Genomic DNA, 13,517 nt, shown 5'->3' with positions numbered 1-13,517 from the left:
TATATATATGCAAGAATATAAAAAAAAAATTTTTTTTAAATAAAAAGACCATGTTAATCCCAGATTAGAAAACCAATATGGAGAAAAAGTATCTTCTTTCATTTTTCACTAAATACGTGTGTGAACAAAAACAATTTTGCTTTCCTAATCCATCAGAGATGGAAAATAATTCATCAAAGATTATTCACTAAATAACCATCAACCTCGATTTTATAAAAGCAACATTAAAAAATATACACACTTATCACAATACACATTATGAAAACGTCTACCTGTGTTCTTCTAAGAGGCCATCCTCATCATCTGTACTGTCTTCATCTCCAATTCTGAGTGGGGATCTAATGCCTCGGCCTTGCCTTATATCTTCCTGTAGCTGCTTCTGTAGTTCATCTAGTCTACAAATTAAAAGAATGCTGTAGTAAATAAAGTATATCTTAAAAAGTAATTGTCTAAAAGAAAAACTCTCAATAAGTACCTCATTATATGACTAATTTTGTTACTATAAGTCAAATCAGACTTCCAATTTGACTTATAGTAACAAAAATAAGATTTTCTCATTAAATACTTTTCTCATTAAAATACAGAAAATCTATTTTGGTTTTTGAACAGTTACCCAGATACCAGTATGATATTAGAATAGTGTTAAACTGCATAAAAGATTTGATTATTTCTTTATAGCTTGAATTTCTAAAATGATCTGTCCAAATCATTTAGAGAGAGGGGAAAGAAAAAGGCAAAGAATAACATGACTAATTTGATTATCCCCTAATTTTAAAAGCTTATTTAACGTCTAGGAAAGCACATTATCTAGGCTTCTCAGTAGCAGTGGCTGTTGCCATCATTATCATCACACCTAACACCTACTGGACACTAACTCTTGGCAGGTACTGTACTAAAGGCTTTATGCCATTAATGCTTTTAACCCTCACAGCAATTTATTATTAAGTAATTTATTGCTATTCCATTTTATAGATGAGGAAACAGATTATTACATCAACATTTGGTCTGTGCAATGTTCAGTTTACAACTTCAGGTTTCACACCACTGATTATAAAGAATTTATGAAATGTTAAAATAACTTTGTAATAGCCAAACCAAATCCATGCCATGGAGTCGATTCCAACTCCTAGCAACTCTATATATGACAAAGTAAACTACTTCCTTAGGGTTTCTGAGACTTTAAATCTTTATAGTAGTCTACTCATCTTTGTCCATGGAATTCCTGGTGAATTTGAACCACTGACAAAGCAGTTAGCAGCCCACCAGGGAGGGGGAGAATTTTGACTTATCAATTCTCTGCAGGATCAACATTAGAGGTTCAGTAAAAATAAAGGGGAATATCCCAGAGATGGACTGACACAGTGCCTGCAACAATGGGCTCAAACATAACAATTGTTGAGATCGTGTAGGACCAGACAGCGTTTCATTCTATGTTGCATAGGGTTGCTACGAGTTAGAACAGGTTTGACGGCACTTAACAATAATTCTCTGCAAAATTCCTAGTTAAGCTACTTAGCTACCAACTTCCATGTGATCAACCCAAAACTGCGTTTTTAGTGAGGTTGTTGGCCTAGTTTCAAGGCCCTTGTCATCAGCAAAAGCAGTCTATAAACTAACCACACAATTTCAGTAGTCACTATTAACCTGCAAACTTTCTGATTTGCTGGGGGGAGGGAGAGGGAATAATAGTTAGATATTAGTTGTGACAAATAGAAAGAATTTATAGTAACAGTTAACATAGATCAAAAGAATCTGATCTTGTGATCTAGTCTATGAACAAAATAGAATACCTTATTTCTAACACAGTTGATGGTAGAAGAACTTCTATAATGGTACAAACACAATATACATGCTTATTTCTCATGTCTTTTTAAGGTAAATGAAAAGTAAATCATAGAGAAGCCAAAACAGAGGTGTGCTGATAGGGTCACTGAAAACTTGAGAGAGATAGTTATGTAACAATCTTAGACAAACCAGCAATATGTTGAAGTTAACAAATGGCACACGATGCTAGCTAACCTTTGAGTGTCTTCCATCTCCTTCACTAGACGCTCTAAAGTATTTGTGTAAGTTCCACTATGAACACGTTCCTAAAACAAGAAAATTTATAGATACTTTACAACATATCTCGGTACAAGAATTAGGATGTCTTCAGTTATTCAAAGTACTTTAGATTATTTTCTAATTTAATAACCTGAGCTGGGATACCTCTCTTATAAAAGAATTTTCACCATCATGCTTTAATTAAATCTAGTATTTTGCACTGCAGGCAATTTAATTTTACCGTCTATTAGGAAAGGAACTACTTATAAAATCCTGTCAGTCTTAGTTACAAGGAACTGACTGCAAATACCCAAGGGCTCAGTGACTACCCTGTATTTACTTTCAAATTCCATTTTAGTGGAATAACACCAATTTTTAGCTGTTACCATGGACCATGAGCACCTTCCCCACCAAATTTTACAGATATCTTAGAATTTAATTCAGTTGATTCCCAAGATAGAATGAAGTACTTTATAAATAAAACTGCACACCACAATTAACAACATTTCTACACTCTACCTTCATTTACAGCAGTGGTCTCCAAAGCAGAGGGTGTGCAAGGTGATCCATTGGGGTGCAGGAAGAAAATAATAGAACTTCTATTTATATGGAACTTCTATAGAAACTCCAGTAGAACTTAAGTATATAGTAACTTCTACATAACTTTATAGGAAAATACTTTTTTCCTCTTCCTTTTAAATTGTTTTTGGAAATATACAATAGTATAATAGCGGTACATGTGTACAATCTACAAATATACATATATATTGGAGAACATGCTCAAATTAATTTGTTTTTACTAGAAGTGTATGTGATCAAAGAAGTTTGGAGACCACTGATTTACAGTAATGAAACTAATGATATTGGAATCTCATTAGCCAAGCAAGAATTATACCAGTTTCAGTCCAATTATAAGTTGTAGCAAATACTGAATTTACAATAAGTTCTATTTATCTATTCTTCTTTCACTAATCAACCCATCTTTCCCTCTTCAAGCAGAGATAATGCCATGGAACTACTTACTGTATAATCGGATGACTGAGACCTAAGCCCCTTGGGAACAGCAGGAGATTTTCCTGTGGTTGCAGGAGTTTGACTGAAGTTCAAAGCCATTATTTCTTCCAGTGATTTTAATGTTTCCTCTTCCTCATCACTGTCTAGGTTGTAAGCTAAGCTTTCTTCATCACTATCAAAATCACCCCTTAGTTTTCTTTTCAGTGCACTGCTACCTGTATTAGAATTTCCTGCACTCTCTTTATCTGAAGGAGCAGTAGAGTTTGGGATACATGGCACAACTTCCAAAGCAGCCGGAGGAGACTTGGTAGGAGTGCCATATTCTGAATGCAAAGATTCCCCAGAAACTTTCCCTGAAGATATATTAGAATCAGCTTTATTAGTCTTTGCTTTGTGTTCCTTGTGTTTGGAGGACTCGGTAGCATGCCCAGAACATTCTCTAGAGGAGGAACGCTCTTTGTCTTTTTTAGAGACTGGAAGAGTGTAAATTTTTGCATTTAATAGTTCCCGAGAGGAACCAGTACTTGGAACGTGGGAAGATAAGGGGAGAAGATTTGTCTCCTCTGATGTCACAGAGCTAGCAGTTTTATTTTTCTGAAGGTTGCTAGCTTTTTTAACTGCAGATTTTTCCTGAGGTAAAGGTAAGTGGGGTTTCTGCATCTTAGTCTCTTTGGTACTTGCCACACAGATCTGGTCACTATTTCTGGAACAATGGTGGCTAGAATGTGAAGGAGCCAAGCCTGCAGAGGAGCAATCAGCTTCATGATTCAGTTCCTTGGAGGAGATATCTTCCAAGCGCAGTACATCTCCAGGTGTCTTCAGGGCAATGTGTTTTATAAACTCCTCTCTCCGATGTGGTCCGCCACGATGCTTATCGAGGAGGGGCTCTTTTACTCTTGGTATTATAGATTCCCTTGTGCTTTTCAGATCTGAGTTCACAGAATTCCTTTTTCTCTTGTCAGGAAATTTATTCTTAGAGCCTGCTAAAATTTAAGTTTTTCCAGATTAGTGAAAAGTACACATTCTTATCTTTCAGTAAAGGTTATTCAATGAGTGTCTAGAACACCCTAAGAAATGCTTAAATTCTAAAAGCTTAAGCTGAGATTATTCACCACATATGGAATGAAGAAGAAAAATGACTACTATTTATTAATTGATAAGCATGAGTGCCAAAGAAATATAAAAAAATTACATTGCTGCACCAAAAATGGAATTCCAAAGGCACTTTCCCTCCAAGTGGGCATATTCATTTTTTAGATCAAGAACTACCTGTGTTAAGAAATTTAATACTTCTACAACTACATTTATTATTCCTTAAAACACATGCACAACAACTTATTAAGGCAGACAAATTTTAATTTTACAAAAAAATTCACCTCAGCTTTTCCCCTTGAAGTTTAATTACCATTTATTCTTTACTTTTTATTTCTCTAGTCTTCAGCTGTGTTAGAAGCCTTATCCTAAAGCATTTCAATATACATATATTTAAGCCAATTAAAAAAATACTGTACTTAAAATAGATATGCTTCATTAATTCACTCTTACTACTCATTACTCAGTATTGTTGTTAAATGCCATCAAGTTGGTTCCGACTCATAGTGACCCTGTATAGAGTTTCCAAGGAGTGGCTGGTGAGTTTGAACTGCCAACCTTGTGGTCTAATGCTTATCCCATAGTAGACTACCATTATCCATTTTAGTTTTCAGAATACTGATCATACAAATATGGAATTCCAGAAATTTACTACTTATATAATTAGTGGTCTCAAACACAACAAATTTGACTACATCAAAAGTTTCTTTCTGAACATGGATAGATGTCTCCAACTCCCCAACAATCTGACTCAACAACAAACTTGAATCAAAAGCTAATTATTTTTTAGGTAGCCTGATCAATTCATAATCTGGAAAATTCAATTTACAGTAATGAAATAACCAATCAATATACAAACAAATGTGCCCCTATATCCCTTCTTTTACAGGTATCTTATATTACCTGAAAAACATCAATCATTCCTTGTCCACTCAGTTTTTAACAGTTAAATGACTAAGGTCACTTACAGTGTAGGAAAAGAAATCAAATGACTAAGAAAAAGAAAAGACTTTAGGCAGACTTACACTGATCATCTCAATTTAAAACTTGGTGTTATAGAGAAGATTGCTACAGAGCTGCCAGTTTTATTTTCCTTTGTCAAATCGGTTCTGACTCATAATGACTCTAAAATTGGATTTCCAAGGAACAATGGTGAGTTTGTAGTGCTGAACTTGGGGTTCAAATCTACCTTGTGGTCCAGTGCTTTATCCCAAGACACCTTTCTTTGGAAGCTAGTTAATTTACAAACAGTGGCTCTGTACAATAAACACTGGAATGAGAACCACAAGGTCAGTGGTCTGAGCCCACCAGCTACTTCACAGAAGAATGATGAGGCTTTCTGGTCCCTCAAGGATGTACAGCCTTGAAATCCTGTCCAGGGCTGCTATGAGTCAGAACTGACTCAACAGCACTTAACAATAGAAATGAGGAGAAATTCTGCTTTCCTTAGGAACTGGAAACTTGTCCAGGATAACTGAGGGCAATGCTTAGGACAATTCAGATTAACAGCTTTTAGTATCTGGAATTAAAAAATTGAGTTGGTACTGCAGACAGATTCCTCTTTTTAAAGCTCTTTAGGTCAGTGAATAAACTTCAAGAAATTTCATGATTCCTTTTATGCTTCTCTTTAATAGCCTGTAGAAGGGAGTCCTGGCAAGGCAATGATTCAAGCGCTCAGCTGCTAACCTACCAGTCACTCTGTGGGAGAAAGATGTAGCAGTTTGTTTCCATACAGATTCATAGCCTTGGAAAGCCTACGGGGCAGTACTAATGTGTTCTAGAGGGTTGCTAGGCGTTGGAATCGATATGGTTTTCCAGATTACCTATTGATATAGTTCAGTGGTCTAATGCTTGCTTTCCATATGGGAGACCTGCCTGTCGGTGGAGGCTTGAATATTGCTATGATGCCAAGACCTATTAGGAAGAAAGGCATAGCTATCTGCTTCCAAAAATCAGAGAATAAAAATCCTATGGATCACAGTAGTCCAGTCCCCAACCCATCATGGGGATAGGGCAGGACTGGGCAGTGTTTTATTCTGTTGTATATGGGGTTGTCTTGAGTCAGGGTCAATGACATACATAAATAATACTCAGCAGAGGGAATGAGTTTGTAGGAGGAAAAATAAATATGTCCACAGGTTTGTTATTACAAATTGGTTTGGGGCAGATTTTTTATAAATCATGGAATATACCAGCAATAGATTAAATCTAATTTTAAAATTCAGCAAAAGGATAGTCTCTGGAAGATCAGAGTCAAATGCCCACACTACCAGCATTTCTGAAATCCGTGGATGTATGTGTGATTGCCAGTCATGTGAGCATGTATATCATCATTACAACTGAGAAGTCTAATAGTGGTACCATTAATAAGCCAAATCATCTTAAGTCTGTCTCTGAAAATATGCAGGATTTGAAGCAGTGCTCAAAAAACACTTGTGGGATCGTATAAATGAAACTATTTTAGTCACCAATGACAAAATCTGTAACCCAGAAACTGAAGTTATTAACTTTTTTCTAGTTGTACTCATTATCAGAAAAAAACGAAAGCTAAGTAACTTGCTGGCAGCACCAGCAGCAATAGTCCCTTAAGCGTTCAGAGATGTCTAAGAATACTTTGCTCTTTCACCCAACTCAATGCAAAGGGGTCATTGATTTAGTATCACACATGTGCAGTACAGTGAGTGCAATAGCAATCGCATGCAATAAAATTACTGATCTCATACTAATTTCACTAAAATTTAACCACTAAAACCAGTACATTTTAAGAATTAAGAAAAAACAACAAACACTTCAGATTTCTTATATTCTATATTCTAGGAAGTTCTTTTATAAGGGAGAAATTCAAAATTTTACCTCTCTAGAATATATGGAACATTATGTACAACCTGAAGAATGAGTTAGAACTTTGTCTCGTTATACTCTAGTTTTTCATCTGCAACTATAACTACTTTCTAAGTGTGTAAGAATCAAATGAATTAAAACACAGAACAGGCATGGCATATAATAAGTGCTCAATAAATGCTAGCTATTATTATTGTGCCCAGTATGTCAATGGGGAAATCTGTAAAGTCTGTTTTTTAAGAAGTTAGTCAGAGCAGGGGAAACCACCCCCAACCAAAACAAAAAACGCTGATATGTCAAACTACTAACAACTGCTATTTCTCCAGGCATTTCGTTTTCTGTCCTATCAATTTTTGCTGTGTTTGATTTTTATAATGTCTTATTTTCTAACACAAAAGATACTATAAAATAAAGATACTTTAAAGGTGACTGAGTTAATAATAATTGTTTGTTGCATATTTTCTCAACCAATAGATACCAAAAGTACAAACTAGTATCGCGTAGTAGTCCCTGAAATGTGATATTATAAAGAAATCTTTTGAGAATATTAGGAAATACTGTTTTAGATCATTGTAACATTTCAACCTTAGGCAACACAACTTCAACATAGCATCCAGACCTCAGATACTATTCTGCAATTCCAAGAATAATGTTACCAAAGATTCAGATGTAGAACACTGAATACCAAGCTAAGAAAGTCATTGTTAGAATTCTATTTCTGAAGGTAGAGAAGGGTCAAGATAAACTACAGGTTGTACCTGCAAAATTCAAAAATTCAAAGACTGTTCTTTTTTTTTAAAATATAGAATCACCACTACTCATCTAATCTGAGGCACTCAATTCCATCTCCATGAAAGGAGATTTTATGTTTAAACAAATCTCCTTTATAAAAGTACCATAAAGAGATAAATTTATTTTAAAATCCTTAATTTTAATATTTTGACTCTACCTGAAGCAGGTTCCCACGATTCAGAAGAGGATCTTTTTCTTGAGAGATGTCCATTTTCCTTTGAGTATAATGACAAAATTTATATTAGGAGTTGGGGCAATAAAGAATGTGGACTTACCTTCATAACATTTTAATAAAGATTTCTAAATTAAATAAAGCACCTACATTTGAGAGTAAATTTCAACTTCTATAATGTGGGTTAATGCACAATGGACTACAAAATTGGTTTGAACCAAAAGGTCGGTCGGTGGTTCAAGTTCACCATCCATTTCTCAGAAACCCTATACAGGGTCGCTACAGGTCAGAACCAACTAGAGGGCACTTTAACAACAAAAAAATTGTTGGTCGGTTGGTTATGTGTCGTGGGGTCAGTTCTGACTCGTAGCGACCCTGGATAGGGTTTCGGAGGCTACAAATCTTTACAGGAGCAGAAAGCCTCATCTTTCTCCTACAGAATGACTGGCAGTTAAGAACTGCTGATTTTGAGGTTAGCAGCCCAACTCATAACCACTACACTAATATTTAAGTTTTATTGTGAAAAAATGAAGATAATTTTTCTCATAAAAATGTAAAAACAGTAAAGTTAATGTTCTCCCATGAAAACCATCACATAATTCACAGTAAAACATTAAAAAAAAGTAAAAACAAAGCTTTCACAGTATCAGTTTAGAATTTTATATTAATAACCCAAGTGTAATATATTAGAACACAGCATTATGGTGATAAAGCACCAATTCAGAAATACCAAGTCTAATATTTGCCAATCAAATGGACACAACTCACTTTTAAGTACTGATGTACCACCACTGAAATCTTATAAAAATGGACCAATATGTTACTAAGCTCTATTATTCAGTAGCAAATTTCACGGGCAAAAGTACCAAATTCCTTACAAATGAGTCCAAGGATTTATAGGTGTATTCCAGCAATATATAATGTCACAATCTCCATTTACTTGCAGAATTTCAGTTGAGTTATTTTTGGCCTATCTAGTTTTAAATTTCACAGTTCCTTATTAACATAGCACTTTCTTGATACTGAAGAACTTTATTTGTCCTGTACACAGAGCAGCAGCTCTTTGAAATGGATACAAACTTGATTTTCTTGAGGAGAGGGAATTTTTATACTAATCAGACATAAATTTTTATCTATTTTGAAACAAGAAATCTGATAAAAGTTAACATCTGGAGCATTTTCCAAGTCAGCCTTTAAGTCTTCTAAGATATATACTCAAGATTTACATATACTCTAAGCTAACTTTAAAGTACATCAGAATCAACTGGAGGGCCTGTTAATCAGTTTGTTGGTCTCTCACCATGTTAACCCCCACATCAAATTTGTGGTTTAGTAGACAGAATGGGGCTTGAGAATGTGCATTTCTAACAAGTTTCCAACTAATGCTGCTGGTCTAGAGATCACATTTTGAGAACGAATGCATTATACTATTTCCTGCTTGTTTGGGATTTTCAATTCAAAAGTCCCCCGGTCAGCAGAACCTAATTTTAAAATTCCTCTACCTGTTTTGTTTTTTAAAAAAAGAATGCTTCTCTCTCTGATCAAGGAAAAGCTTTGCTCCTCCCATCTGGAAAATTAAGCAGGCAGCTTAGATCAATTTAATGAAGGACAATTGGAGGAAATCTAATGAAACCAGCTTCTATATAAACTGTGCATTTCCTTAAAGAAAGATACCAATGTGGTATAACATTAATATTTTTAGACTCCGTATTGTAACTAGGATATAAAACTCCAAACCAAATGTACTGCTGTTTGGTCAAGTCTGACTCAGGACATAGTAAAACTATCCCATAGGGTTTCCAAGGCTACAATATTGACTGAAACAGACTCCATCTTTCTACCTCAAGAGTGCTGATGGGTGAGTGCTTAACCACTGTGCCACCAGGGCTCCTAAGTATGATATGGTTGGTTGGTTGGTTGTGTACCATGGAGTCAGTTCCGACTCATAGCTAGCGACCCAGTAACAGTTTCCAAGGCTGTAAATCTTTACAGGAGCAGAAAGCCTCAATCTTTTTCCCACAGAATAGCTGGTAGTTTTGAACTGCTGACCTTGCGGTTCGCAGCCTAATTCGTAACCACTACGCTACCAGAGCTCCTTTAAATATGATATAGCAGTTGTTGTTGTTAAGTGCCGTCGAGTCAGTTTCGACCCATAGCGACCCTGTACAGAGTTTCCAAAGTTAATTCAATACATATTGTACATACCAGGTTTGAAAGATTACTTTTTCCCGGTATGACACTGTTCTGCTTGCTTTGTTCCTGCCTTGATTTAAATTTTCTTCCTATACCAGAAGACTTTAAGGAAAGATTGCTTGTTTCTGAGAAGGAATTTTCTGAGTTGATTCTCTGCTTAATTTGCTCCTTTCTCATCTTCTTTAGCTCTCTTTCTCTGCGGTAAGACGCTAATGATGACTGAAACTTAGCTCCAAGTGGGCTTTCTCCTGAGTGGTGTCTAGACAGGTTGCTCCTGCTAAGACTTCTGGAGCTGTTCTTGAAGATGTCTGCTTCTGCCACTCTGGCTTGCTTTTTGGCATCTGCATTAGTTTTATCTCGATTTCTATCACTCTGCTTCCTGCTATTTTCATGAATGAACATGGACTTCCTTCTCTCTGGAGAGCGATGTTTTTTCTTTTGTGCCTTCATCTCTTTTGACAAGCAATATGAAGAAGGAACATAGACCTTTGTAACCCCCTTTGAAAATTTGGTAGTTAGTGACACACAAGGCCGCCGTGATTCATGTACACCATTATCTTTATGGTGCTCTTTAACATCTTTCATGAAAGCCTGTAAAATAGGGCTCTTCTCTGATGGCATCCTTTTGGGTTTGGATTTTTTTGTTGAGGGTAACTTCCTTTCAAACTTCTCTGACCCAGTAAAGGACAATCCACTTCCTCCATATTTGATGTTTGATTTCTGTGGCGAATCCAACATATGTCTGTCTAAATAGTCTATTAAAAAACAAAACAGAAAATAAATTATGTTATTAGGAATACCAAAATGTGAAATTATACAACAGCTACCACAAAAATGTTAGATTATATCTGGATGATATAAATTTTAATGGGGGAAATTAAATGAAATTAAGACAGTTTATTTTTAATAGCCTTATTTATATAAAACTCCCTTTTGTGACATCATATAACCTCCCTATGGCTCTATTTATAATATAAACTATTGTACTAGAGAATCAAAATAGTTTGCATTATGAACATTATCAAGTAGAATAATATTTAAATTTTAAATTTAAGAAAGCACAACAGCAAAAATTAAGTTCTTCATTTAGAACTCGTATTTAACTTCATTAAAAAGATCGTATCTGAACACTATGTTTAAGTTAAATTAATCTAAGAGTTAAGAATAGGTTTAAAAATACCTTTCCCCAAAAAAACACAATAAAAAAAATATACATACCTTGTTTTGTAGCTGGTTTGAAGAAATCTCTGATCGACTGATTCCTGAAAATAAAAGAATATGGTATCACGTATGCAAACATTAAAACCTCAATAATTTAGATTAAATGGCAAATGCTAGTCAGATTTATAGACTATATGCCTGGTATAAAGTTATAAGGTATTATAACTAACTTGATTATAAAAAAAACCCTGAAAATATAATTCACCATTTTTACAAACATAATTGAAGTTAAATGATAACACTGGACTGTGCATTAAGGAACTGGTAGAATACCACTTCTAAAGACTGAGACTCATTGGTACATGGTAGAATGGAAAATCTTAGGGATAAGGAGCTAATTCTATTTGATTACCTCTAGTGCTTGGTACAACATAGTCCTCATGAGATGTTTGCTAAATGAATAATAGAGATTATGAAAACTGATGAACACCTGGAACAGACTCTATAAACATGAGTAGCACAGTAAATGGACACAAGTGAGAAAAGACCACATTACCAAATTTTATTCAGATTTCTTCATTATGTAAAATTATTTCTCAACTGCATAAAAGGAATGTTATATGCAGAGAGAAAAAAATTGTTTTGTGGCAGGTTTTCAGAATACGTATTCATGTTACTGAAATAGGTTAAGCTGCAAACTATACAGATTTTCCTAAACATTTATTTATGATGAGGTTGGAATGCTCAGCAAAAACTTAAAAGAATCCAAGTTTCTTGAATCTTTTTCTACACATTGTACACTTTACTGGTGACATTAACATTAGAAGAACGCACATCTTGAGTACACGTTTTAGATGCTGGTAGAAAAGCAAAATGGTCAAGAAATGAAAGCATGACAGGCTAAGCAAATATCTGAACATTTATTCAAGTAAATTATATTGGGCAAATTAACTCAAAGTGTAAAGAAAAAGATACTAGAGGTATTGCAGAGGGCAGGGTGAGGCCTTCAGTTACCGGTTGAGAAAAGAGAAGTGAGAAAGAACAGAGAAGCAGCTAAATTAATTCAAAATAAGGTAACAGCATGTTATTAAAGTACTAAATATAAGACATCAGAAAGAAAAGTGGTTTGGGGTAAAACAAGAAATTCTGTAAAATAACCATGGATGCAACTTTCAAGAAGGAATAGTTCTACAAGTTAATATACATAGAAATGTTCACTACCTTTACATAACTAGTTTATTTATATATATATATATATAGCCCAATTATTTATAACAACTTCACAAACCCTTACCTGAAACTTTGGGAGCCAAACGTGCTTTAGAATTCTGAGTTTACCAGAATTTTAGAAAGAGTGTTCAAGTACATCCAAGTGGGCTGTGAGGTGGCACATTCATATTTCTCCAGTAAAATTTATGAATATTCACAATAGGATAAACCAGAAACCAAACCCACTGTCAATGAATGGATTCGGATTCACAGTGACCCTAAATAGAGTAGAACAGTCCCCATAGGATTTCTAAGGCTGTAATCTTTGTGGAAGCAGGTTGCTACATGTTTCTTCTGAGGAGGGCACAGGTGGGGTTCGAACCGACAAAAGCAGTTAGCAGCTGAGCACTTTACTCACTGTGCCACCAGGGCACTTAATGGGATATAAGCCCATCAACAGCCATCTATTAGCTCTGGTCAGGTCAAGCTGCCAAACTTAGTGAAAACTTTTGGGTTTCATATTTTCTGAATTAAGATAAGGAATCGTGAACCTGTACGAACTATACTGTCTTAGAAGACGAACTCACTGTTAAAATGGTCACAAACTTTAAACTTAAAATATAAAAAAAGACAAGAACCAAGTGCACACAGAATTTAAACATGTTTTATTGTCAAGAGTGTTATTTGATAAAATTCTCCATCTCATTAAGCTCTCACAAAGTTGGTCCAGGAAATCTTTACAAAAAAAAAAAAAAAAAAAGTTATAGCTACATATATATCTATATATATATATTGGCCTCCGGAGTGTCAAACCTGTATGTTCTTTTTCAGTAGGAATTATAGTGTTTACGGATTATAACATAATTCATAGAAGGGTTGCCATCATTACATCTCACCTAATTTCACCCACAATAGAGAAAAGGTTTCCACTACGACACCACTAGATCAGTCGATCTGACAACATCAGAAAACGACCTAAATATGCTTGAAGGACCCCCCC

At 35.0% G+C, this 13,517-nt stretch overlaps 1 protein-coding gene across 1 annotated transcript in view; it reads right to left on the bottom strand.

The window, feature by feature from the left end:
• Window positions 1-13,517, bottom strand: part of FAM178A (family with sequence similarity 178, member A) — a 62,250-nt gene that overhangs the window by 48,061 nt on the left and 672 nt on the right. Inside the window, exons 2-7 of the mRNA XM_006831254.1 lie at window positions 11,366-11,409; window positions 10,160-10,893; window positions 7,940-7,997; window positions 3,067-4,040; window positions 2,020-2,090; window positions 273-395 (exon numbers count right to left, since the gene is read on the bottom strand). Coding sequence (XP_006831317.1) covers window positions 273-395; window positions 2,020-2,090; window positions 3,067-4,040; window positions 7,940-7,997; window positions 10,160-10,893; window positions 11,366-11,409 — 2,004 coding nt within the window. The remainder of the gene's footprint in view (window positions 1-272; window positions 396-2,019; window positions 2,091-3,066; window positions 4,041-7,939; window positions 7,998-10,159; window positions 10,894-11,365; window positions 11,410-13,517) is intronic.

Source organism: Chrysochloris asiatica, unplaced genomic scaffold (assembly GCF_000296735.1).
Source record: "Chrysochloris asiatica unplaced genomic scaffold, ChrAsi1.0 scaffold00003, whole genome shotgun sequence".
NCBI classification, from domain to species: domain Eukaryota; kingdom Metazoa; phylum Chordata; class Mammalia; order Afrosoricida; family Chrysochloridae; genus Chrysochloris; species Chrysochloris asiatica.
This window is presented reverse-complemented; position numbering and strand designations above follow the sequence as displayed.